Here is a 25731-nt window from a genome sequence, read left to right as displayed (position 1 = left end):
ACTACTATAGGTTCTCCTCCCGGCCGGGCTAAAAATAGCAGGGAGGTGACCTGAGGCGCCCGGGCAGGCTGCCGGGGAGGGTCTGTGCTCAGGGAGTGTTTTCCCACAGCAGCGTCCACCCTGTGCCCCTGGCGCTCGGGACCGGAGCCGGGCGGCAAGGTGACACCGGCCACACGCGGCTCCGGTTCCTTGGTGGGTCCTTGGGCATACCCCGGGACCGAGGCTGGGTGCGAACGCCATGCCGCCAGAAACTTGGTGACATCCGCTGAAGGACCGCGCGTGGCAGCCGGGTCGGAAGCCTGGCGCTTCCTCCGGCGGCCTCTGCCGGGGTGCCGGGGACGGTCGGGGCTCGGGGCGTTGCGGCTCTGGGCTGACGGGCGGCTGGATCCCGGGTTCTGCCGCGGGTGCCACATCCCTTCGCGTCAGGGACGGCGGAGCGAGGCTGCGCCAGCCACCCCTGCTTGCCTTGTGGGGAGGAGATCTTCTTTCTGAATTACGTGCTGCGAGTGAACCAGCCACTTGCTTTCCTCCCTGGCTCCTCGCCGGCTTGCGGCCTCTTCCCTCCCGTCCTCCTAACCTATCAATTTGGTCAGATGCCAGAACTCCAAACATCCCTGGAATTTAAAAATGCCCTGGATTTGAAAAAAAGAATTAAGAGAGTCGTGTCTGTTTCACTTCCTTCTGGCCCTGGGGACCCTGATAGGAGATCGCCCCTTTGTTCTCGGGGGCCCCTTTCCCTCCCCGTGGTCAGAACCAACGCGTCTTTGGACCGTTTCTGCCCTTTTTTCCTGGAGGCTGGACTCTGACAGTCCTCCCCGGGTGTCTTTCCTGCTGCACTGCCTTACGGTCTGACCTCTCTCTCCCTCTCGCTCCCTCACCACCCCCCCCCCTCCAGGTGTTGCCCACCAACCCCGAGGAGAGCTGGCAGGTTTATAGTTCTGCCCAAGACAGCGAGGGCAGGTGTATCTGCACAGTGGTCGCCCCCCAGCAGACCATGTGTTCACGGGACGCCCGCACGAAACAGCTCAGGCAGCTGCTGGAGAAGGTGAGTCCGTGTGGGGCGTGTGTGTGTGTGTGTGTGTGTGTGTGTGTGTGCGCGCGCGCGCGCGCGCCCACACCAGCACCAAGCCTCGGCCAGCCTGCAGGGTCTGTCCTGCTTCAAGACCTCCCTCTTTCTTGGCACGTCCACACTCAGAATGTTTGTGAACGAGTGACTGAGTGAATGGATGGGTGCAGAACCCCCAGGGATGGCCCAGGAGGAGACGAGTAGACCCCGCCGGTTGCTGCAGGCTCCCCTGAGGAGCCACGTGGGAGCGGGGTGCGGGGACGCCGGGTGCTTTCTTTCGCTGCCACCACCTCTCGGTCCCTCCTGGCGATGCCCTAAACCCGCAGTCCAGGGGGCTGGGGGCTGGCGCGGAGCAGCTCCGCGGGGGGCGTCCTTGCAGCCCTTTGGATTTTGCCCCTGGGGCTCTCCCCCTGCCCCCCCCCCCCACAGCAGGCCTTTGGGAGCAAAATCACACTGGGTCCTCACCTTTGCACCCACTGCGAACGGCACCGTGTGGCTCAAATACACACTCGGAAGCCATCGTTCCAAATAATCTCCACGAGGATCATGTAAACTTGGTGAGATTTTTCACCCCGTTTCAAGAGTGGAAGTCAGAGGGTGGACCACCTGTCCCGAGCCAAGCAGCTGGCTCTCGGGGGGGGGGGGGGGGGGGGGGGGAGGAGGGCCGGCACTCAAACCGCGGAGCGGCGCCCCCGCCTGGCGTCCTCTGCCCCCCCCCCCCAAGAGCTGTGCACGCACACACACCACCCACGGACACACATGGACACAACACGCACACGCCATGCACAGGGCCACCTACACACACCCCCACACACCACACATACCCCGTGGACATCCCACGTACACAGTCACACACACCCACACCCCACATACACATCACACACACGCCAGTAAAACTGTACGTTGGCCGTTGTTGAGGACACGAGAGGAGGCGCCGGCCGAGCCGCGAGGGTGTTGGGGCAGGTCAGGTCGCTGGCAGGGGGACCACCTTGTGGTGCTAGGTCAGGACCTTTTCGCTTGGGCCCCGCCCAACCACCACCCCTCACACGACCAGGTCCCAGTTTGCCCTCAGTTTCCCGGAAGTGTGGAGGGAAGGGGGCGGGGAGCGCTCCCAGCTCGGCTCATGGGGAGGAAGAAGGGAGGCCGAGGCTCTGGGCGGCGCTGGGCTGTGGCTCCCGCTCCCCTTTAAGGACAGTGTGGTCTCTGTTCTCATCTCTAGCCCACCCAGTACGTCACTTGCAAAGAATTAATGTAAAACGCATTTAGCAGATTCCACAAACGTTCATTAACACCAAACTAGACCAAAGCCTAATTGGGCCTTTAATTATTCAGAATTGCAGAGGCAGGAGGTGGAGCTTGAAGGGGCCTCTGGGACAGCTGAGGCCGGGCTGGGGGGCGGGGATGGGGGCGGGGCCGAGATGGGCCGAGGGGGGCGGGGCAGGGGGGGGTCGGGCGGAGGGCTGGGCTGGGGTGGGGGGGCCCTGTCTGGGGGCCGGGCTTGGGGGCCTGTCTGGCGTCGCGGCTGGGGGGTCCGGGCTGAGGGGCGGGGCTGGGGGGGGGGCGTGCTCTGGCTGGGGGGCGGGGCTGAGGGCCTGGCTGGGGGCGGGGCTGGGGGCCCGTGAGGAAGAACCCCGAGCTCCTGGGGGAGGTGCTTTCTGAATTCTAGAAAGCTCTCAGAGCCGGTAGAGCGCCGGCCCGGGAGCCCTCTTTTCTGCCTACAGACGCCACCGCGCCACGGCTTAACGACTTAAGGTCCTATTTTACACCCCGGTGGGCACCGTGTTTTCAGAGGGCAGCAGCTTTTGTTGTAAAAGAGGGGGCTTCAGCGTTCTCGTCGTGGGGCCTCCCTCCGGTCGCCGCCCCCCCTTCTCTTGCCGTGGGGAGCGTGCACCGAGCTGTGCGGGTCTGATCGTGCGTGCCGTCGGTGGGGCCGGGGTCCCAGCCGGCCACCTCGCGTCTAGTTCTGTGTCTCCCAGGCCTGGCTTCACGTGAAACCACCCGGGGGGCTTCCCGCGGTGGAGTCGTGGGCCGCACGCCCGGGGCTCTGACTGTCACTGGCCCGGAGCCCTTGGGAGGGGCCCTGGCGGCAGCAGGCAGTGCCTGACCGCTAGCTAGCCCGGTTCTGACGCGGGGCCGGGGGCGGGGGGATGAGGGCCCCTGGAAACCCACAGAGTGGAAAAGGCCTGCGGGGGGCCGGGGGCTCTGTTTCTGTTCCCCTCGAGGAAGCCACCTGCCCTGAATTTGGAAGCGTGGGTTTTGGAGTCAGCCCAGGCCTTGAATCGTGGCTGGCCGCCGTGTGGCGGCAGACCGTCTGCTCGACCTCTCTGAGCCTGGCTCTCCTTATGCAGAAAGTGGGACCGGAAATAGTGTTCGCCAACCGGGGTTTCATGGAGCTTGAACGGAGTAGTGACGTGATGGGCTTAGCCCACTGCCTGGAACACTGAAGACATTCAGTAAATAATTAGCGGTTCGCTAATCCCTGGAGGCCGGGTGTGTCCGTTGCTTGTCGCTGCCCCTCCCCCCCGCTTTCCCAGCTCCTGCTCCCGCGCTGGGCAGAGCGTGGGGGAGGGGGGGGGTCGGTGTCATTTAGCAGCTGCGTGACCTTGAGCTCCTAGGTCTGCTTCTCAGGGACACATCCAGCAGGAGAGAGGGTGGGTGGCCCCGGGCGGGGTCTTCCGGCGCTCCTGGGAGTGGTTGTGCCCTTCCGCTTTGTGACCCGCCAGAGAGGAGGGTCCACCCTCCCTCGAGGTGGGAGAGGCAGAGGGAGAGTCGCGTTTTGTGTTAAGGCAGCTGGGTAGCTTGGCATCCTTAAATTTTGTTTTCTAAATCTTAAATTTGATCTTATTTAAAATTGGTTACAAGCCTTCCTTCCCCGGCAAATGAAAAGCCCGTTGTGCAGCGTGTGGCCCCTGTTGGCAGTTCGAGACTGGAGCCGGCGGACCCAGTGGCTTCTGCTCTGCCCACGGAGGCCCTTGCTCCTGGGGAATCGGATGTCCCAGGAGAGGAGGGGAGAGGGGTCTGGACTGGAGGCGCCATTTGTGTTCCTGCTCCCAGCATTGTGGCTGCTGGGGGGACACTCCCCACGTTATGATGTGTGGGCCTCGTGCTGTGGTTACAGGAGTGAACGAGGCCCAGCCCCCTCCCACCCCCTGGCTGTTGAAGCAGACGAGTGGGTTACTGCCCTGCAGGCATGGCACCGACAAGGTAGTGCTGTTTCCAAGCAGTGTGCAGCCACTCCTGGCTTGGCGTATCCTGGAAGCCTCCCCGGAGGAGGTGGTGTTCGGGCTGGGCTTTAAGGTAACCAAAACTCACGAGTCTTCTCAAAGGGAGTGCTGTAGTTACTCAGTGTGAGGAGGTAAGACAGCTGGTTATTCAGTGCCAGGAGGGCAGGGAGAGAGAAGGTAAGAGAGCAAATATATTCCAGGTCCCCGTGAAACGTCTAAAGAGAAAGGATCAGAGAGAGTCAGAGTCACCCACGTATTGTATTTTACAAACGTGAATTTTTAAACTGAGTTTGTGTGTTACTTTTAAATAACTAACCGTAAAATTCCGGGCATTTCAAAGTGCTGCAATGAGTAATGTCAATTTTTCTCCCACTGAGAAGCCTTGTAGATGTGCTCTTTTATTTTATTTTATTTGTGGGGGTGGAGGATGCACAGGAGGCACAGAAACCGAACCACTACCAGCTTTCCACTGGCCAAGTCTGACTACGTGTCATACCCAAATGATTCTGTTTCTAAAAGGGAGAGAGTTTTCAAAGGCAGCGGAATAGCAGAGCTGAAAGTGCGCGGTTGTAAAGGTGTCGTCCTCCCTCGTAATTGGATTGGACTCTGGGGAAAATGACCCAAACTCCGCTGCAGCGACCCTGAGCTCCGTTCTGCCTCCCCACCGCCCCAAATGCCTGTGCCCAGGAGCACGAGCCACTTTCCCGAAAATAAAACGCTCTGGCAGGTGGCGGCACTGAAACTGTTTTCTTTCAAGCTCCCTGGAATCCTGTTGAATATTAAAGTTCCATCTTGAGGCGAGACTCAATTCTGATCTGCCTGCAAAGATGTAAAACAGTGATTATTCATTTGCTGGGTGATCGATTCCTGACTGTATGTTCGGAATGTACATGTTTGCAGAGCAGTCATCTACCTGTGATACCGCGGGGCGTGATGGATGGTGTGCAGGATGGGGAAAGGGGTTGATAGAGAGTCAGGGAGAACAGTTCTCTTGTTCCTTGGTTCCACGCTCCTGCCATCAGCCTTGGCAACAGGACGGCTGGGAGATTTAGGAGGAGAGAGAGGCTCTTCCTGGGGTGGGGGCAGCCCAAAGGCACTATTCGTCTTTCTTGGTATGCGTGCCTGCCTAACTGGTTTCATCCTGCAGAGTAGAGAGACTTAAACACAATCCCTGACACAGGGAAGAAAAAGAGTCACCCAAAGCCATGTGCCTGGAGCCGTGACCAGGGAGGACCTGACGCTCCTGAACCCCTGATTGGCAGCCCTGGCTGCAAGGAAAAGCATTCTGGAACGTGGCGGGCGAAATGTTTACCAAAGCAATTTGCTCTGTTTGGGGAGTCCTTGGTCATAACACTCCCCGGTGTTGATGATTAACTAGTAAATGATGTGTGGGCCGCTTCCGGTTCCCTGTGTGTTGGCCATGTGGAAAAGGTCGCGGTCGTGTATTAGAAGGCAAATACGATGGGCGGGCACCTGCTACGGCTCCTTCCTTGAACCTGTTGCCTTTTTGACAGGTGCAGAACATGTCTCAGTCCATAGAGGTCCTGGACAGGCGGACTCAGAGAGACTTACAGTACGTGGAAAAGATGGAGAACCAGATGAAGGGGCTGGAGTCCAAGTTCAGACAGGTGGAGGAGAGCCACAGGCAGCACCTGGCCAGGCAGTTCAAGGTAAGTGTGTCCCTCCTCCTCCGAGACCAGGCTTGGTTTCCCTTCAGGCTTCACCCCTTCCCTCTGGAAATAGAAACCGGGAGCCCGGGGAGGAGCCCAGCGAGAATCGCCCTTTGCAAGGGGGCTGCTGTCCTTGGAAATAGACAGGCAGCCTGTCCCCGCCCTGGTTTGGCGAATGACACCTTGAAAGGGGTGGGTTGAGGAATGGCTTTCAGACCCCCGTGAGCTTCTGAGGCGGGGGGGGGGGGGGGTGCAGGGGGATCCCCAGACCTGGCTTCTCGAGCCAGGTCACAGATTAGCCGGGAAGGGACATGATTGGTCGTTGTCATTCTCAAGCTGCTGCAGGTAAATCACATTAGCCAAGGATTAGCTTCATTGATTAGAGCCGTTTCTGAGCGGGGATCACTCAGGGCAATTTTTCACATCTGACCTAATTTAGCTATGACAAGGCACACTGTAGATTTGCAGGGAAGAAGGAGAGAGACACCAACATCTTTCTCACTTCCTGGTAAGTGTTTCTCCCCCCCCCCCCCCCCCACCCCCCGGGTAACTCTGGACATTAAAGCCAGAGTTGGCCCTAAAATTATATATACATATGTAGAAATATGTATATATACATTTCTACTTTAGTCAGCTTCAAAATGTTCAAATTGAAAAATTATACGCACCTCAATTAAGGTATACATGCATGTTAATTAGCAATCTAGCCCAGATATAAACGAACAGGTCAAATTACACAACCCTGCTTGACTAGAAATTGCTGATGCTCTGTCTTCCTGTCCTTTTTATGCTAATGTTTTCCTTTGATGTGCTCCCTGCATGAAGCAAGAACTAATCCGCTTTTAAGAGCGATACATTATATAGGCAAAATGGCAGGCTAACGAAGTCATAAATCTATATTATAAATAAAACGATAGCAGGCCTGAGCCTGTTGAGGAGAAATGAAGCGATTGCGCACGTCGGAGGCAGGTGAACACGTCCTTGCTCCTGACACGTCATTGCGAATTATCTCAGAGAGAGATTTTGACCTGCTTGACCAAAAAGAGTTTGTGTCTCTCCCTGAAAGGGCAGCATTCATTCCCTTCTCCGTGGTAGACTCAGATTCCCCTAAAGAAGAGGGTGCCTTTAGCCGCCGAGGGCTAGCTGCGCCGTGCTGGTACTGTGCACGCAGGCATCCCCCTCCCGGTTCCAAAACTGGGGGCAGTATGGCCCCGGGGGAGGAGAAGCAGCCCCTTGCCTTTTACCATGCTTTAATTGCACTGAGAATTTCAACAGGAATTGCGAGGGAAGCTCTGTAACTGTTAAAGCAGTTGGTTTGGACGAAATCTAACATCGCAGTGTGATTTTTTTTTTTTAAGTGACCATGAAAATATTTGTCTATTAATGGCTGTCTGTTTAAGGCAAGCTAGTGAGGCAGCTCTTCAACAGTATTTCATTTTCTTGCTTGCAGGGCTAACTTAAAAGCGTTTTTTCAATGCTGCACTGACTGAAGAGGCAGTCCACTCCCATGTAACCATGAAAGAGGGTCAGAGAGCTTGGGCACCATGCAGTTTTGCTATTATTTTCCAATACTTAGCACCATATCACTAAGGAACCTTGAATACAACCAGGATCCTCTTTTGCATGTGACTGTAGATGCATTTCATGGATAGTTTGAACCCTTGTCAATGCATTTTTTGAAAAAGAAAAAAAAAAAAAGAAACTCTGTGTGTGTGACTAAAAGCATGTAACCTTAAGATGTTGCATTCTAAACTGACAATAAAGACTTTCCCAAATATGTTGGTGTTCTGGAGACTGTTTAATATGCTTTTCTACCCCGTTTGGACCAGAATACATAAGCCTATAAAGAAAGCAGGAAGGTGCACACCCTCCCTCACCCAGGGAGAGAAGCCAGGCCAAGGCAGGGTGTGGCAAGTTTTTGCACGCAGAGCACTGAACCCAGCTTATTTTAACCTTGCAGGCGATAAAAGCGAAAATGGATGAACTTAGGCCTTTGATACCTGTGTTGGAGGAGTACAAGGCCGATGCCAAATTGGTATTGCAGTTTAAAGAGGAGGTCCAGAACCTGACGTCAGTGCTTAACGAGCTGCAAGAGGAGATTGGCGCCTATGACTACGATGAACTGCAGAGCAGAGTGTCCAATCTTGAAGAAAGGCTCCGTGCATGCATGCAAAAACTAGGTAGGACCAGAACCCTGCGGGGGCGCGGCTCTGCTCCGCCCACCTCCGCTCCCACACAGGCTTAGGGAGTGGTGCTGAAGCGGACAGCGCCCGCCTGGCTTCAGAGAGGCCCCGGGCAGGGCTCCCGCCTAGGCTCCCCGGTAGGCGGCACTCAGGCTAGGGCACTGTCCCACCCTGTGCAGAGAAGGCCAGCTCACAGACCCCGTGGAGTCGCACATCTGGAGAAGGCATCAGATGCCACACACCATCTGAAGGATGTGTACGAGCGTGTGCGTGTGTGTGCGCGCGCGTGTGTCCCCGGGTGAGTTTAGGACACGAGGTCGATAGGGCTGGAAACGTACATCTCAGATTCTCTCCGGGTTGGGGACAGGGGCTGAGGAAACTCCCAAGAGAACGCATCGGGCGTAGTTTGAATAAAAGACAAGAGAAACTCCAGTCACACCATGGTAGAGGACTTGCCGTTCACGGGGAGTAAAGGCACGAGTCCCTCCTAACAGCCTGGATAGAGCAGCAACTCTGAGCCCACCGGCCCCTCCACCCCGTTGTCCTATTCCGGGAAGGACCCCCGCCGCTGGGGGAACCCCTTCAGGTTCTTGGGATCGAATACCCGCTCGCCTTGTCAACTCTCCCGTGGATTGCTTCCACAAGTCGTGGCTCGTTAGCGTCTGGGTCCACTCTTCTAGCACGTTTCAGTTTTTCCAATTAATTCTTGGGTTTTCTTACCGAGACTCGCTGGCCCTTCTCACCTACCGTTTTTTGACACCAAGGTGGTTCGTGTCCCTGCCGTGTACTTCTTAGGGTGACGGAGGGTCATTTTGATTTACGAAGAAGCTTCCCTTAGGTTTTTATCTGATATTCTAACTTGATTCCCTTTTTGTTCCCTCTCCCCCCACACACAAAAACACACCCCAAATGCCTCTTTATAAACTTACAACGTCCCGAAGGTCACAAATACTTTTTAAAATCCCTAGTGCTGTGAGGTGAAAGGGAATGTCCAGAGAGCGAGGAAGGAGTCGGCAGGGCCCCCTCCCCCGCCCCCCGCACCCGTTTGAGCCGGTCCGAACATCCAGATTATCTCAAATGCCGTTCTAGGCACCTCAGCAAAGGCAGACGCTTGTTACATACCTCAGCCCCGGAAGGGACAGCGAGAGGCGTTGGGAGTTTAATCTGGTTTACCGTGGGCACTTACGCCATGTCACATGAGGGATCGTCTGCTGCGTTTTTCCAGTGACATGGTTCACCGCACCCCAGTGTCGGGGGCTGGGGGACCCGGGACCTGTTCTGACACTGCAGGGGTCCGTGTGGATGTTCGAATGTTCACAATGATGGGGCTATGTTTAAGACGATGGGCTGTGTGGTTCTTACCATTGGGCACAGGTTTGGGTTTCTAGCCACAATTACCCCACGCTGACCATCCCCTCTCTCTGGCCACACCCTGCCAACACCCCCACTGAGAGGTCTGTCCCAGCCTCTGAGGACTCTGGGGGTGGGGGAGGGCTCTTTGACTATGTTTTCCCCTCGCTGGGATACTGACTGTGTATACCAGTGAGAAATGGCGATGAAACCTCCATGCTTTCCCAGTCAGGGGTCAGGGAGCAAAACGGAAATTCAGAGTGGAAAGTTACCAAGGCAGAGAAGCCGCAGGCCTCTCCGAGGGGGATGCCACCCCCTAAAAACACTTGGCCTATTTTTAGAAGCTGCGTGAATTTTCCTTGCAACTTTGAACCTTGGGGCTTTCACGTGGTTCCCCTGGGGCCGCCAAAATGGTTGATTTGGGAGCGAAGAGAGAGGACCAGTCCCGGGGACCGCATTCTCTACGTGTCGGGAGTGCAGCCGTGTGGTCTCGCCTCTGCGTTTCTTTGTTCAGAAACACCTTGACTTGTAGATAGACCCACTGAATCGGAGTCTGCAGGTGGGGCCCAGGGATCTGCATTTAACCAGCACCCGGGCGATTCAGGTAAACAACACCAAAGCGGGAGAACCCTCCGTCTGGGGCAGGCAGTGCGGTAAAGTGGTTAAGTGCTGCTCTGTGGCCGTGTGACTCTCCCAAGGCACTGCCACCTGCTTTATCTGTACGGTGAGGGTGTAGGAGTCCCCGTGCCCTGGGGTCGCGGTGGAAGTCCAGGGACACTGTTCCCATCATGGCTGCACACTGCATCTGGCAGAGTAGGGGGTGACAGGTAGGCAAGCAGGCAGGGAGGGAGGGAGGGAGGTAGGTAGTAGGTGATAGGTAGGCAGCCAGTTAGGAAGTAGGTGATAGATAACTAGGTAGGCAGGCAGATAGCAGAGGATAGGTAAGTAGGTAGGGAGGCAGGAAGGTAGGCGGTCAGTCAGTCGATAGATGAACAGCCAGGTGGGTGAGCAGGTGTGGGGGTAGATGAACAGTGGATGATACAGTGAGCAGTAGCTGTCCCATCTCCCTGGGCTGTCACTTAGGCTCAGTAACTTAAGGACCACACTCCCGTCCTGCGGCTGCTGTTTTGGTCTTTATTTCCGCCTTGCAAACGGGCCCCATCTTAGCGGGCTGTTTGCTTGCTTGGAGGTTCCGGTGAGCACGAAGCACAGGAGCCCGCCTCCTGCTCCGTGGGGGCTGGTGGCTCCGTGGGGGCTGGTGGCTGGGGCTCCCGCAGCTCCCCGGCCGCCCCCCCCCCCGGCCCCGCCCCGCCCCGCCCCGGCGCCTCGGTGCCTTGGTCTCCAGTCTGTCTCTTGGTCCTTGGCTTGCCAAACGGCACCTCGTTACCTGCCCGGTGTGACGGTGCAGCGCCTCTAATCAGGGTTCTCCTTGTGGCCGCCTTCTCTTTAAGTCCACGATGCTGGTGATCCCTGACCCCAAAACATACACGGGGAAAAACAAACAAACAAGGTTCCATTTGTTTTGTCTCTGTTGGTAAAGATTTCTCTCTCAAGGGGATTGTATGTTTTTCCCGATGGCCCAGCCAGAAAAACACGACTCTGAAACTCCTTTTTGAAAACTGGAGGGGGGCTCAGCGTCTCTGGGCATTCCTGTGCGGGGGTGGGGGGGGGGCACTTCCGGCCACACCCCTGCAGCTCCCCTCATTCCCAGATAAGCGAGCACCACGGTTGCCCAGCGGCCCTGTCCCCTGAGCTGGGGCGTGAAACTTCACTGCCTCCCTGGGGGGAGCCTGCGGAGTCAGGTGACCCAGCAGCTACACCAGCCGAGCCAGAGACTCAGGATCCAGTGCAAAATGTTGTTCGTACATCAACACATCCTGAGCATGTCGTGTGCCTGCTAGCTTCAGGCCTCAGTTTTCCTGTCTTTAAGAATGGGGGGAGGGATAGCTGATTTTAGGGCTTCCCGCATTATACCATCCTGGGTGGGAAAGAAGTGCCCAGACACCCAGAGCACTACAATCTGTGGTGGCGGGGTGGGGGGGATTTTCTTGTCCCACGGAGAACACATCTGAATGAAGCCCCGGGGCATCACCGACCCCACCAGCCCAGCGTGCACGTTGCTAGCCATCAGACTGTAGACGTTTTTGCCAGTTTTGGGTGTCGGGCACGGCGCTTTGCCTCGGCACCGTTTCCTAGGCTCGCTCTCCTGGAGGAGGCAAGCCTGAAGCCTCCCTCCTGTTCTCTGGCCCTGGAGGTGTGGCAGGTTCAGGGAGGCAGAGGGATTGGCCCTGACCTGCTCCCTGGGGCCTGCAGGGGCCGGTGAGCGAGCTGCTGGCCCAAGGGTGCTGCGTCCCGTCGAGGCTTGAGAGCTGAGTGTGGGTGCCTCTGCCTGCAGGAGACCCCGAGGCAGTGGCGGGGAGGAAGCAGACCCGCATCCGAGGCCCTCCTCACGTCTTGGCCTGGGTGGGATCCTGGCAGGGCCGGCGTCGCCTTCTGGAGTCCTCCCAGGAAGCGCTCAGGATTATGCCTGCTGAGAGGTCTCCTGACGCCTGCCCTGCCCTGCCCTGCCCGTGAGCGGAGGCGGGGTGAGCGGCCCTCTCCGGGTGCCCCTCCCAGGCTCCAGGGCTGTGTGCAGCCTGAGCTCTGTCCTCAGGCTGCTCTCCCTGCAAGGACACGGGTCTGCCCAAGCTCCCAGCTTTGCGAACTGTTCCCAGTCCTTGAGGGATGAAAGCTGGGAGCAAGGGAGACCAAAAGCCCGGGGGGCCCGGCCTGCCTGCCGTGGGGCCGTCGACCCCACGGTCTGGTCTCTGGCCTGGTTCTTTGGCGGGCGTGTGGCCCCGGACCCGCTCACGGCTCCTCGTGGAGACTGTCCAGGCTGTTGTCAGAAGCGAGTTCCTTCTAGGAATATGGCAAGAGGCAAATGACTTCGTCTGCAGGACACTGCCTCGTCCGGGCTCCCGGCTCTGCGGGCATCCTCCCTCCTGAGACCCGTCCTGGGCTCTCGAGGGCGGCCGTGCGGGCCCAGCAACTCCGCCCCCTCCAAGCTGCACCTGCGCAGGGGCGCTTCCCGAGCCTCCTCCCCACCTTACGCACATCCTGAGCCCTCGTGACAGAAAGGGACACCTTCCTGAACTGAATGTGCCAAGACTCTTCCGTGAGGCCCTGCCACGGGGCTCTCTGAGATCATGTCAGCTCCCCAGGTCATGGCAGAACCCGTCTGGACAGAGAACCAAAAATAACTCCCTGACTCAAGCAGGGCTGGCTGCCTCCAGCCCCATAGGCCCTGCTCCCCTGCTCCGCAGCCCAGGCCAGGAGGCTCACGGTGGGCAGGACGTGGTGTAGCGGTTCAGGGCAGCCGTGACCCCGACTCTGCTGGGGACGAACCCCGTCTTCTCCACAGCCGTAGTCTGAGTTCACAGCCATGATTCACATCAGCTGCCCTCCTGGACTCTCCCCCCTGGTCAACCCCTTCAGTCTCCACTACTCCCCTCTGAGTTCGTGGAAGAGGAAGAAGGTCTGTGCCTCACTCGGGGGAGGGTGACCCTCGCTCCCTTGCTGTCCCCTGTGCTGGGCACATAGCAAAGCAGTAGACTCATGAGGATTTTCTGAGAGGAGTAATTTCACCTCTAAGTACCTGAGCGATCACTCACTCACTCACTCATTCACGGACAGCTCCCCGGGCTGGGCCTTGCGGAAAGAGCGTGAGTGCAACGGGCTTATTGCCTGGGGCGGTAAGACCGGGCCGCTTGGGTCCACGGCCCCAGGAAATGTGTGGTCGTGAGCATGAGTCAGTGGGGACAAGGTGGGCCGAGTTCAGAAGGCAGAGGTCTCGGGAAGAGGCGTGGGTTTGGGCCAAGCCACAGAGGACCGGTGGGAGGGTGGGGGGAGCCGGGGTGGGGGGGTGCATTCCAGGTGGAGGGAACATCCCCAGCAAAGGTGTGGAGGCAGGAAGGGCCCGGCATCTGAGCCGAGCTGCGGCGTTGGCCGGCTCTTTGCCTTCTGAGTATGGCGTGGGGGACAGACATCTGTTCTCCTTCGGGCAGTCATCGTCCAGCACGGGGGGGGGGGGGGGGGGGGGGTATGGCTGCACAGACTTGGCCGGAACTTCGGTGGGCGATTGGATAGAAACCCGCAGGCCCACTGGGTTCCCCAAGCCATGACATCCTTGGGGGCGATGGCCCCTTTGGACTCCTCCTTCCAGGCAGGACCGCTGTCCCCTGGCTCAGCGGTGGGGAGGCTGGAGGGGTCCCTGGTCAGCATCTCCAGATTCCCACCCAGTTCAGAGAAGCTGCTGTCTCCTGGCAGCCCAGAGCCCCCAGGTCACAGGAACCCTACCGGGCAGGGGGACACCAGCCTTGGGTCCTGCTTCTCCCACGTTCCCCCTCCTCCAGACCAAACACTTAGGGAACCCCACCCTGAATCCTCAAGAGGCGCGTTAGGTGAAAAGTTGGTACGGGCTCTCCTGAGATTTCCGAGAACCCACCCACTTTTTCTTACTTCTAGTCCCTGTAGACGCTGGCTAACCTTGGACGGCCGTCCAGTCCCCTCGTCCACCCTCTCTCCTCCCACAGAGGGGGGACAGGGCCCGGCAAGCTTGCTGTGGTTCTCGGAGACCTGGCCCGCCTGCAGCCTGCGAGCCATGACTGCTGCCCGGAAGCGCGGTCTGTGAGGGGACAGTACTTACGTGGGAGAGCACACGATTGCTCCTGAAGGCGGAACAGACAGGAAATCTGGAGAAGGGGAAGGGATAGGCGGGTAAAAATAGGTGTGGACTCAAGGCAGCAGCCGGGAGCAGGGCGGCACCACCGATGGGAATTTGGAGGCGAAGCCAGCCCCGCTCCTGCCTGCTGGTGGCTCTTACCTATCCCGCCACGGCCTCCGTGCTCCTGCCAGGCACTGGGCCGCGGTGTCAGGGGTCTGTCTCGGCAGTCTTGTGCGATGATGCTAATGTATATACTCACCCCGCTTTAAGTTTGTAGAGAGAGACTAGTCTCTCAGGCCTGGCCTGCCGTCCGCTTTGCCGGATTATCCTGGCTAAACTGTGTCCCCGGGTTAAGTCACTGACAATCTTCCGAAAACTCCCGGATCTTCTTGGGACCTTGCGGACCGCATGTCCGCGTGCTGATAGGCTCCTATGGGTCAGGAGCGCCCTGTGGCCAGGATTCTGGAAGGGCTGAGTGGCTGTGCACACAGGCTGGTGTTCGCCCGAGAGTGGAGTCTTTGCTGGGCCGACAGGTGCAGCCTGGGAGGCCCATGGGACTGTGGGAAGGGTGCTGGGTCCCAGCCTCAGCGGTGCCGAGTGGCTGTGTGGCCCTGAGTCCGTCCCGGCCCTCAGGCCACATCCGAGGGCCCCTCTGTCCCTCTGCCCTGCTCCATCAATGCCTCCAGGGTCTCTGCTCTCAGGCTGCAGGGCTCCCCCCAGGCAGAAGGGAGCTTCTCCCTCTGCGGGAGAGGCTCGCAGGCTGTCCGGCAGAGGAGGAGCTGGCCACTCCCCTAGTCTGGTTCTGACTGACAGAGGGGTGCAGAGCAGCGGGCTCCTCCCAGAGAGGCACCTCAGGGCCCAGGCGGCACCTTGCAGGGAGCCCTGGGGTGACCCTGCAGCACGGGGCCTTCGGATGCACCCTGCCATCTCTCCGGCCGCGTTATGGGCTGGAGCTGTGGCTGAGCCCATTGCCCAGGAAAACAAGGGCAGCCGTTAGACCCAGAGGGGCGGAGGGGACCCGCGTCCTCCTGCGGTGGGAGGCTGGGGTCGGGCCGGGGGACTCACCCTTCTGCACTGTGCACTGTCTTCCAGCTTGTGGCAAGCTGACGGGCATCAGTGACCCCGTGACCATCAAGACCTCTGGCTCGAGGTTCGGGTCCTGGATGACAGACCCTCTGGCCCCAGAAGGGGATAACAGGGTAAGTGCCCCCCTCCGTCGGGCCTGGGTGTGAGGTTGTTTGGACAAGAGTGCCCTCGTGGGCCAGGCGAGCCTGTCTCCGTCCCCCGTGTGTCTGGCCCTCGCTCCGATGCCTGGGTGCCCACCTACCCAGAAAACCACTCCAGCGGTTGTGGCTTGAGCACAGCTTGGGGCCCCTGGGGGTGTGTTCCTGGGCCCAGGCAGCTTTGCAGAGGGGCCCAGGTCCCTCGCTGAGGTCCCCGTGCTAACCCAGAGCCCCAGACCACAGGGATGGGTCACTGTAGGATGCCCTGAGATGGATTGCGGTGACCGTCAGAGCAGGTGGATCCGTGCATAGCCTCCGAGGAGGCTCGACTCTGTCTCTCTGGCTGGGGAGGGGGGTGATGGGCAGGGAGGAAGGGGCAGAGGAAGGGGACAGGGGGAGGGGCGGGGGAGGAGAGGGAGGGGGCAGGGATATGCAGGGAGAGGGGTTGGGGAGGGGGGAGGGGGCAGGGGTGCTTGGAGTCCTTCTCTGTGGCTGCAGCCGCCCCAGACGTTTCCAGCCCCATCTCTGCTCCAGGAGAACTGTTTGGCCTTCCTTACTTTAATGACATCTCATTTGTATTTCATTTGTTATTCCTTTCAAGGCTGATGGAAACTCGTGTTCCTTTTTGATTTAGGGAAGAGGCTGTGTTCTTTTTTTTTCTAGACTTTTCCCCTGGGTAAAAACACAGAAAAGGAGAGAAACGCAGGGCCTAGGTTGTGGTGTTTGAGCCCCTTTGGGGTGTGGGGTGTGAGGGCTGGCTGGCTGAGCGCAAGGAAGCCCGCACAGAGCTGTCGCTGTCCCGCGGCCATGCGCCCTGGCCCCGCGTGAACAGGCCAGACTCCGGGGCGGTTCCTGCCCTCCCTCCCCCTTGTTTTCAGGGGGTTGCGGGACATTTGGAAACTGATCACTTTTGTAAAAAGTCTCACCTCTTCCTTCAGGCAGGATTGAGAGCAGGGGGGGTTAGAAATCCGAGACCTTCTAAGGGCCTTGTCTGGGCGACTCTAATGGGAAGGGGTGGGTGGCTTTCTCTCCCCGAGATTCCTGATCCCCCCAGCTCCCCTCCCCCACTCGCACGCCTGCCGGGAAGCATGAGGCATCATCTCTTGTATTTGGGACAAGGGGTGGCTCCATGCTTCTGGCACACTTCCTCCTGGGGAAGGTGGGTGGGGGACAGTGACTGTGGGCTCTCTGGGAGCCTGAGACTTGTCTGCCCACCCTCCCGCCCCCGCCTGGGGCGCCTTCCTGCCTTCCTGGCGTTCTCCAGCCCCTGCCGCGGAGGACTCTGGGGGGGCCGGCCAGGGACTGACTGCAAACCCGGGATATGCGTGCAGACACGGGTCTGCCGGGCATTTCCGTTTTGTTTCCAGAGTCTGGACAGTCAGCTGGCGTTGGCAAGTTTTCTGACAGTTTGATTGGCTAGTTGTTATTCGGATGGGTTTTCTGGTCCACATCCCTCGTGGCGAACCCCAGCTCTGCTCTGGGGCGGCACTCGGGAAACAAAAGCAAGGCGCGCAGGCAGGGCCCCGAGAGAGCACCGCTCTCCGTGCCGGCACCGCTCACGCTCTCAGTTGTGCGCGCAGGTCCGTCAACACAAGGGAAGGTAGCGGCTGGGCCTCGACACGCGTGCCTGCCCCGGTCGGGCCTCCTGCGACCCTCCAGCCACCTGCCAGTGTGGAGACCACCCTTACGTCTGCCGTTTGATGAGAAAACCCGGGTCCAGTCTCTTGCCTCAGGTCTCGGGAAAGGCCGGTCCGTGGGTTTATTAACGAACATGTGCAGCAGGCTGAGTCTCCCCAGACCACGCTCTCCCCACCTCCTGCCTGCAGCCCGCCTCCCCGCCCCCTACACACACACACACACCCAGACAGGCCCTTGGGGAGCCTGGAGCCAGCCTCGGTCACTGCGGAGAATGAACCCGAGTCGGGGGCACTGAGCCCGCGTCTGACGCTGCAGACGTGCCTCTGGCCCCCGTTTTGATGTCGCTTTCCTTTGTTGTAAACAGCACCGGGCAGAGGATCTCTCTTCCCAGAGATACCACGTGTCGGGGCTCCTGGAGGCCCAGCTGTTTGCCCGCCCCGAACAGGGAGGATGGAGGTGTGCGGGGCTGTTGAGGGCTGATGCATCCTCTTGGTAATTAGACATCTATTTTCTGCTCGATGACTCAATCGCCCTCCAGGAGAGGAGGCCCTGGTGACGGACAGAGCGTGCCAGAGAGGGACGGCGGGAGGAGGCTTCGCGGGGAGCCGCCAGCAAGGGGAAGGGAGGAGCCGGGGCTGGCTGGTGGGGGCCGCTGGGCGCTGGGCATTCGGCAGCTCAGAGCCCGGCCCCCGTGTGGTTGGGGCTGTTCGGAGCCACCGCCAGCTCCCGGCCAGCCGGCTGCGCGACGCGTCCCCGGGCCCTGCCGTTGATGTGGAAGAGCGCCGTTTCGTGTGATCTGTTTCGTGTTCCCGTCTGGGGTGTCCCACACACGCGGGAGACCAGTAACGTGCTGCAAAGGGAAACAGGAATCTGTGTCAGTGTTGGGGGCAGGCTCAGCGAGAGGCGCGCGGCCAGAGGCCGGGGGCGGGGAAGTTGTGCGGGGGTCCTTGGCGGCCGGAGGGGGGACCCATGGGGGGCTGCAGAGTAGAAGCCACAGCTTGCTGCTTCCCGATGCCCTTGCGCTGAGCTGTTAGAACAAGGTTAGCTCAGGGCGCCTTTGTGTCCTTCCTTGACTCCTTTATTAAGCACCAGCTGTGTGCCAGGCGCTATGCTGGCCTCTGGTGTCCTTCCACTGTGTCCAGATGCTGCCTTCTCTCGGCCGTGACGGGCCCACACGCCTGTGGTGGCACCGGGACTCCAGAAGCTCTTAACCCTGATGCCGGGCTGTGTCCGCCCCCCCACCCACCCCCAGGAGACCCCTTGCCCCGATTCTGAGACCTGTTGCCCACTCTGTGGACCAACCTTCTAGAGTCCAGAACACCTTCCTTCCTGTTGGCTGGCTTCTGCCGTGGATGTCCCAGGTGTCAGTCCCTCTGTGTCTACGTCTCTTTTCTTAGGACAGAAGTCATGGGACTTAGGGCCCACCCTAACCCAGAGGCCCTCACTTGGAGATCCTTAACGATATCTGCAAAACTCTCTTTTCCAAATAAGGTCACATTTAGAGGTTCCTGAATGTGGACATATCTTTGGGGGGGCCACCATTCACCCCACTACAAAATTGAGAGCTCCCTGCCCCAGGGGGTTCCGGGGGAGCGTAGGAAACGGCCTCTGGGCGGTGAGCTTGACCAGTGGGGGGAGAGGGCATCGCGGTGGGAGCACCTCTCAGTCCCCGGGAGCCAGGGACTTGGCCTGGCAGGTGCAGAGGCAGGCGGAAGCTGGGGAGAGTGATGGTCTGGGGGTTCACTCGTCATCAGGCCCCCGGAGCCAGCAGGGAGCTGATGGCATAACTGAGGGCACGGGGGCACAGGCCACTGTTTCCATCGTGAGATGCGCTCTGAAGCAGCCTGCTGTGGCCACGGCCGCCTCTGAGCCTCTGATGTAGGAGGCCAGGGGAGGGCACTCGGGGTCACGTCATCCGTGCCGCGTTCTGTGAAGGGGAAACTGAGGCCAGGCAGAGACCGAGGGTCCGCGCCTGTATCTGGGACAATCTCTCCAGGAGGACTGGTCGTCCACAGGGCCCTTCCTCAAGATCACTGGCGCCTACGAAGGTCAAGGTGGGCATGTTTCTGAATTCGGCCTCGCCCGGGGAAAGATGTGTCTGCTTGGGCTCCTAAGCGGGAGCAAAAGAAACCTCGGGCCTGGGTGTCGCCCACACCCGCTTGCCATGCACCACACAGGTGTGCGGCCCTCTTCCTAGGAGGGGAAGGGAGGGTTTCGGTGGTCTTCAGCCAGGGGCATTTCCGGGCTCCAGGGCAAGACCTTGTGCCCTGAGGGCATAATGCCGGGTTCCGGGCCAGGCCAGCACCCCCGTGGCTCGTCGGCCCCACCGGCTGACGCCGGGGACAGCATCACTCTGTACAGAGGAGGGTGGTCCACAGCCCCCTGGCCTCTACCCCCCGGATGTCAGGGGCACCCCCATCCCTGGGGCAGAGCCCCTCCTGGCTGGGAGCCCGGGGCCTGGCCACCTGGTGTGGGCATAGCTTCTGCCCACTGGCAGACCCACCAGACCCCTCTGGCCTCAGCTTTCTGTCTGAATGGGGGTAACAGCCCTCTCGGCACTCGGGTGGGCATGAGAACCAGAAGCGGCAGGGGGCCAGTCCCGGCCACAGAGTCCCGTGTGTGTGAAGACAGACCTCTTCCCGGGCTTCTAGACACGGCGGTGCTGACCTGGGCCTTTACCTGGGTGGCCGGCCTTGGGTCTCAGACGGAAGAGGAGTCCTCCCGGGAAGCACGAGTGCCCAGAGGTGAAAAAGGTCTCCCGCCCCCACCCGGCTGTGAATGCCAAGTGCCCAAACATCTGGTAGGGTCTGGCCTCCAGCCGGGAGCTCGGGCCTGGGCCACCCTTTCGTGGCCGCCCCACACGTTCCAGAAGCTCAGCCTTGCGGGAGCCTTGGCCTTGGACCTGGGCTGGGAGCAAGAACTCTCGAACGGTCGGTTTGTCAAGGGGACCCCCCTGCTTATCTGCTCTGGGCCGGGCCCTGAGCTGCCCGGGAGGGGACACGGGGAGACGGTCTGGCCCCACACTCACCCTGTGTAGCTGGGGAAATGGTTTTCCACTTGGTTTGTCTAATCCAGAGATGGGTCTTAAAAATCTTGGTGCTGGGGCCAGGGCGGAAACCAGTCACGTGGGAGTGGTGGGAAACCAGTCACGTGGGAGTGGTGGGGCCGGGGGGCGAGGAGCCCAGGCTGAGAGTCCCGGGAGGAGCCAGGCAGGGTCAGGTCCACAGTAAAGCAGCGGGGGCTCCAAGCCGGAGGGTCCGACCTCACCCGGGAGCTTTAACCAACACGTGTGCCTGGCTGCGTCCCTGGAGTCCGGTGTGATCTTTCTGGGGAGTGGGCGTGCCCCGGGGCTCAGAGGGCAGCCGGGTTCCAGGCTCTAGGGGCTCAGCTGTGGGGGTTCAGGACGAGGCCGGAGAGTCGGGATTCCGTGTGAGCCTGGGGACGTGGAAAGGAGGGAAAAGGCATTCCGGTCGGGAGAGGAGAGTGAGGAGAGGTGCCCTCTGTGAAGGCAGGGACCCCTCCTCTCGGGGCCCGTGGGGCTGTGATCATGTGCCTCTTTCTGCATAGTGTGTCTTGTCTCTTTGTGGTTAAACGTTTAGCCCCTTGTGCTGATGTTCCCTCCCAACCTAAATTGCATTTTCCAAAAGCATGGTGCCCTGCATCCAATTTGCTAATTCCCGGAAAGAAAAGGCAGTTTACAAATCCTGAGCAATTCGATGCCCGTTTCACCCATCTCTGCCCACGGCAAGGAGGCACCGGACCCTGGGGGTCTCTAGGATCACAGGCCCACTCGTGGGGGAGGAGATGTCTGTGCTCATTCAGAGAGGGAGAGAGGCAGTTCCTGCAGGCACGGGTCAGGAGAGGGTTTGGGGGGGGGTGTCATTGGAGCCTCATCTTGGAATCAGTAGTGAGCTCCCCGTCTCAGGAGAGAGCCAGGCGGAGGCAGGAGGGCCACCCCTCGGCCGCGCAGTCACGGCCTCCGAAACCCCTTGATTCACGGCACTTGCCCCTTCTGATCCCAGACCCACATCACCGTGGGCTGGTCTGCCGGGGGGCTAAGGGCAATAAAAGCCTCCAGACGAGACCCGGGTTTTTTGGTGTGTGTGTGTGTGTGTGTGTGTGTGTGTGTGTGTTTATCTCGTTAAAAACAGAAAGCGCACCTGCCTCTAAGCATCCGAATGGATGCCTCAGGAGCGAGGTTATGATTTTCTGTAAATTTTTTAACGCGTGTGTAATGCCATGTCTGAAAGCCCCACGCCCTTAATCTCTCCTGCAGCCGGCAGAGCCCTTGATGGATAAAGCAGCTGTCTCATTGCCAGACAGATGCACTGGGGATTGCACTAGCCCGGCAGACTTTCCTCTGACTAACTGCATTGCTTTCTAATTTGCTCCCGTATTGGTGGAAAATGACTAAAGCGTTTTGTACAAAGTCTAGACCGTTTTCGAGTCAACCGGCATTTAAGCGATAATCGGAAATCTCTTCCACCGTGGCCCCAAATGGGGGCCACGACTGGGTTTGTTATCGTGGTGGCTTGTGACACCGGGGGCCCTGCGCGAAGCCCACATTCTTCCTGGAGAAAAATCCGCCGCGTCGGGTGTGGCAGAGAGATCCCACGCGCGGCGCCCCAAACGCCAAATCGGTGCCTTCCTGCCCGGCAGGCAGGGCAGCCGTGACGGCCTGGAGGGGCGAGAGGTCCCGTGTTCGGCGGCCCCTGGCTCGAGGGGGCTGGCCCTCCGTGGCGCCCTTGGCGGTGGGCCCCCACGCCACAGGAGCCGCTGGCGGCTGCGGGCGTTCTCATCCGGCGCCGTCTCGCTGGTTGGGGGTTCGTACCCTGATGGAGCCCCTTCCTTCCCCCCCATGAGTATGAGCACCTGCTGTGTACCCGGCTGGGGAGGGAGCAGTGGACACAGCCCGAGCAGAGGGCTCCGTTTCGGGCCCGGCGGCCCCCAAGCCCCCTCTGCAGGGTGTGCTCCCCCAGCCCTTCTCTGCACCGGACCCTTCTCTCCAGGCGGGGAGCAGCCCTGGGCCCTTGGACACGCGCCCTGCGGGCTCGGAGGGGGGACATGACGGGACCCCGTGTGGCCTCCCTGGTTCTCTCGGTGCCGGCCCGATGGCCGGTAGATTGAGCCCGGAGTCGGGGGGGGGGGGGGCGGGGGGGGAGGGGGTTGGTCCGAGGGAGGAGCCCTCCCCCCACCCCACCCCCAGCGGCTGACGGGTGTGCCCTCTCCGCAGGTTTGGTACATGGACGGCTACCACAACAACCGCTTCGTCCGCGAGTACAAATCCATGGCCGACTTCATGACCACGGACAATTTCACGTCCCACCGCCTCCCGCACCCCTGGTCCGGCACGGGGCAGGTGGTCTACAACGGCTCCATCTACTTCAACAAGTTCCAAAGCCACATCGTCATCAGGTTCGACCTGAAGACGGAGGCCATCCTCAAGACACGCAGCCTGGACTACGCCGGCTACAACAACATGTACCACTACGCCTGGGGAGGCCACTCGGACATCGACCTCATGGTGGACGAGAACGGGCTGTGGGCCGTCTACGCCACCAACCAGAACGCCGGCAACATCGTGATCAGCAAGCTGGACCCCGTGTCCCTGCAGGTGCTACAGACCTGGAACACAAGCTACCCCAAGCGCAGTGCCGGCGAGGCCTTCATCATCTGCGGGACCCTCTACGTCACCAACGGCTACTCGGGGGGCACCAAGGTCCACTACGCGTACCAGACCAACGCCTCCACCTACGAGTACATCGACATCCCCTTCCAGAACAAGTACTCCCACATCTCCATGTTGGATTACAACCCCAAGGACCGCGCCCTGTACGCCTGGAACAACGGCCACCAGATCCTCTACAACGTCACCCTGTTCCACGTCATCCGGTCCGATGAGTTGTAGTCGCGCCCGCCCGGAGGCCGAGGGTCCGGGTCCTCACCCGCGTGGAAGTCTCTGCGAAGCAGCTGCCAAGATAAGCTCACGATGCTAATAATATACTGACTTCGAAACGATCATCAGCAGCGTTCTCTCCGTGCACTTCTGGTCCGAGCAAGAGGGCGACACACTTGGGAAGAGACCCCCCGTCTTTGCAGCTGGACCTGCAGTCCAGGGCTCCCTGACCCCCCACCCCCACCCCCAAGCGCCGCCCCCCGCCCGGCCCCCGTTCCGGTCAAACAATCTCATGCAGAAGCAAGGCAATGACTGTTGGCCGGCTCTCGGCCGAGAACAACTACCGTCAGGTCGCATGGACATCCCCCCTAGATCGTGCCCAGCTCCGGTGGACGTGACCGCCGTGTCCCGACCAGGGCTCCCCCCCACCCCCGCCCCGGGCCGCGCAGGGCGTCCGCAGGGGCCGACGTAGGCTAGTGTAACTCATCCGTGACGGCCGCCGTCTCTCCACCGCGTGTCCTGTCTTAGCTGAGCTGAGGCTCGGCGTCCCCACGGACCCGCGTGGAGCGGACGGCCGCAGCGCCCACTTGTTTGAGCTCGTGTCCCCCGTAGATATATCGTGCCGCGTCCGTCTGTCCTTTCCTTGAGGCGGTAGCTCTGTGTGTTCAGTTGATGCTGTGAACGTTGTAAATGCCGTGCCGTAGTTTGGGTTAATAAGTGGATGGTTTTTGTTTCCAAAAAGAAAAAAAAAAAAAAATACTCAGTGTTCACCCTTAGAAAGAGGTAATCAAGTTCATGTTGATAGTAATCAAAGGAATTCTACTCCTCTTGTTAAATTATCTCAGTAATGTAACCATGGGTGGCAAGGGCTTGTCTGGGGAAACTCCGTTTCCAGTGGGAAAGGAACGTTCCTGAGGGTAACAGAACGCGGGACGTACAGGTTTTAAGTAGATATGAGGGGAACTTTGTACTGTCCAGTTATCTAAGGAACAATAAAGATAGTAGGAGATATTGTTCCCTTTGTCATTCCTGAGGCTTTGGAAGGGACGGAGACTCCGGCCCCTTGTGACATATTCCAGAGTCTGGGCGGTCCTCTCCCCAGAGGACACACGCTCTCCACGGGTCTCTAACCCCCATCCCCTCACCACTGCCACCAAAAGCCTGAGAACCAGCCTGGGGCTCCACGCCCCCTGGGGTGAATCTGAATGCGGGGCTGCACCACGGGACCCCACCTCACCCTGCCCTGGGGTCTCCTCCAGGGACATCTCTGGACGCAGTGAGGGACAGAGAACCTTGCGCATCCGAGGAGCCCAGGCCGACTCACAGGTGCCTGTAGATGCGGAGGGGGGCCCGGCCACACCCCCCACCCCAAATCCTTTCCTGCTTTCTTGTTGCTGCCGGAACCCCAGCGTCCTTCTGCCAGGGAGCTCAGAGAGGCCCTGACCGGTGACATCAGGAGAGGAGGGGCGGGCAGAGGGATGCCCAGCTCCTTAATTAGATCCTCGTCCCCATGAGCAAGACGGCTGTCACACCACTGCAGGACGAGCTTGCAGGGAAAGCTGGTCAAAGGGGGAGGCAGGGTCACACTTTCACGTTTTCACAGGTCTTCTGGGAGTGAGGCATCCAAACCCGTCCCCGTGACGCGTGGGAGCTGGTCATCCACGTAAGAGCCCCAAGTTTCGGTCAAGCGATAATTCAGCCTCCAAGGCCCCTGCCCGTTCCTGGTGTGACAGGAGCCCGTCCAAGCTCATCGGCCAGGGGCCGTTCCGTAATTACAGCTGCAATTATGGGCCAGCTTCTTGGGACTGTCCCCGAATGACAGAGGGGCCAGCAAATGTACAAATACCTGTTCTGAGTTCCAGGAACAAAATAATGACCCGAGAGGTCCAGAATGGATTTGCTGTCTCCGACTGAGTATTTGCTAGGGAAAATATTCCTCCAGGATATTAAAGACGCAAGAAAAATGGTTCCATCCAGAGAGCAAATAAAACAACCGGCCAGCCACTAAATCTCCCAGATTCCAATAACTGAATATATTGGCTGATGGCAGGACATCTGTGGATGAATTTTCTTTATTAAAAGTCTGGCATGGAATCAAAACCCACGGCTCTTTGGGGGAACTCGAGGCCACGGCAGGAGACACCCAGTTCTGAGTGTGGCTGGGCCCGGGGCTTTCCCATTTCCGAAGTCCGTGATGGTTGACCCCACGCGCCTGTCCGTGGAATCTTCTGTGGCTCCCGTAGACCCACGGGGTCCTGTAGACCAGGTGGGGGGAGGACGCCCACTCTCTCGCAAGCCAGCTGGAAGGGGGTCGCGGCTGCGGGGGCAGAGGTCATCTCTGGCTCTTGGGAAGCACGGGGGCGCCATACAGACGCCGGGTCACATCCGTGAGCAGGGTCAGAAATGAAGGGCAGTGATGACTACAGATCACTGAGCACACGGGACGGGGGTGGATGGTGGTCCTTTACTGGAACGGTCACCTGCATTCTATTCGGAGGTTCCAAGGGGAACTCGAGCACAGACCACATTGGAAGCTGATGTTGGCACCCGCCCCGCCCCCACGTGCCCCTCTGACCTCACACGCACCCTGGAGATGAGGTGACGCTCCCTGTCTCCAGATCGGGGGCCTCGGGCTCCAAGAGGCCCAGTCGTCTCTCAGGGCAGCTGACCTTCCAACCCCCAAAACGGTGTCCACGTGCACAAGACGGTGAGGAGCTACACGAAGGGAGGCATCTGAATGTTCCAGACTCTTACAGGTCCCCGGAGAGGCTGAGTGGAC

At 59.6% G+C, this 25731-nt stretch overlaps 1 protein-coding gene across 5 annotated transcripts in view; it reads left to right on the top strand.

Annotated features, from left to right (window-relative positions):
• The window catches only part of OLFM1 (olfactomedin 1), a 37371-nt gene extending 13405 nt beyond the window's left edge, over positions 1-23966 (top strand). For 2 of the 5 annotated variants that reach the window (XM_053908499.1, XM_053908500.1), the window contains exons 2-6: positions 896-1045; positions 5805-5960; positions 7921-8140; positions 15288-15394; positions 22290-23966. In XM_053908499.1, the coding sequence (XP_053764474.1) occupies positions 896-1045; positions 5805-5960; positions 7921-8140; positions 15288-15394; positions 22290-22964 (1308 nt within the window). In that variant the 3' untranslated portion in view covers positions 22965-23966. Of the gene's footprint in view, positions 1-895; positions 1046-1499; positions 1624-5804; positions 5961-6399; positions 6469-7410; positions 7738-7920; positions 8141-15287; positions 15395-22289 lie in introns of those variants that run through there. The other 3 variants (XM_053908501.1, XR_002076268.2, XM_019434968.2) reach the window with 3 other exon arrangements.
• The last annotated feature ends 1765 nt before the right edge of the window (positions 23967-25731 follow it).

The sequence above is a fragment of the Panthera pardus genome, unplaced genomic scaffold (assembly GCF_024362965.1).
Source record: "Panthera pardus isolate Hobbes unplaced genomic scaffold, ASM2436296v1 HiC_scaffold_20, whole genome shotgun sequence".
NCBI lineage: Eukaryota > Metazoa > Chordata > Mammalia > Carnivora > Felidae > Panthera > Panthera pardus.
This window is presented reverse-complemented; position numbering and strand designations above follow the sequence as displayed.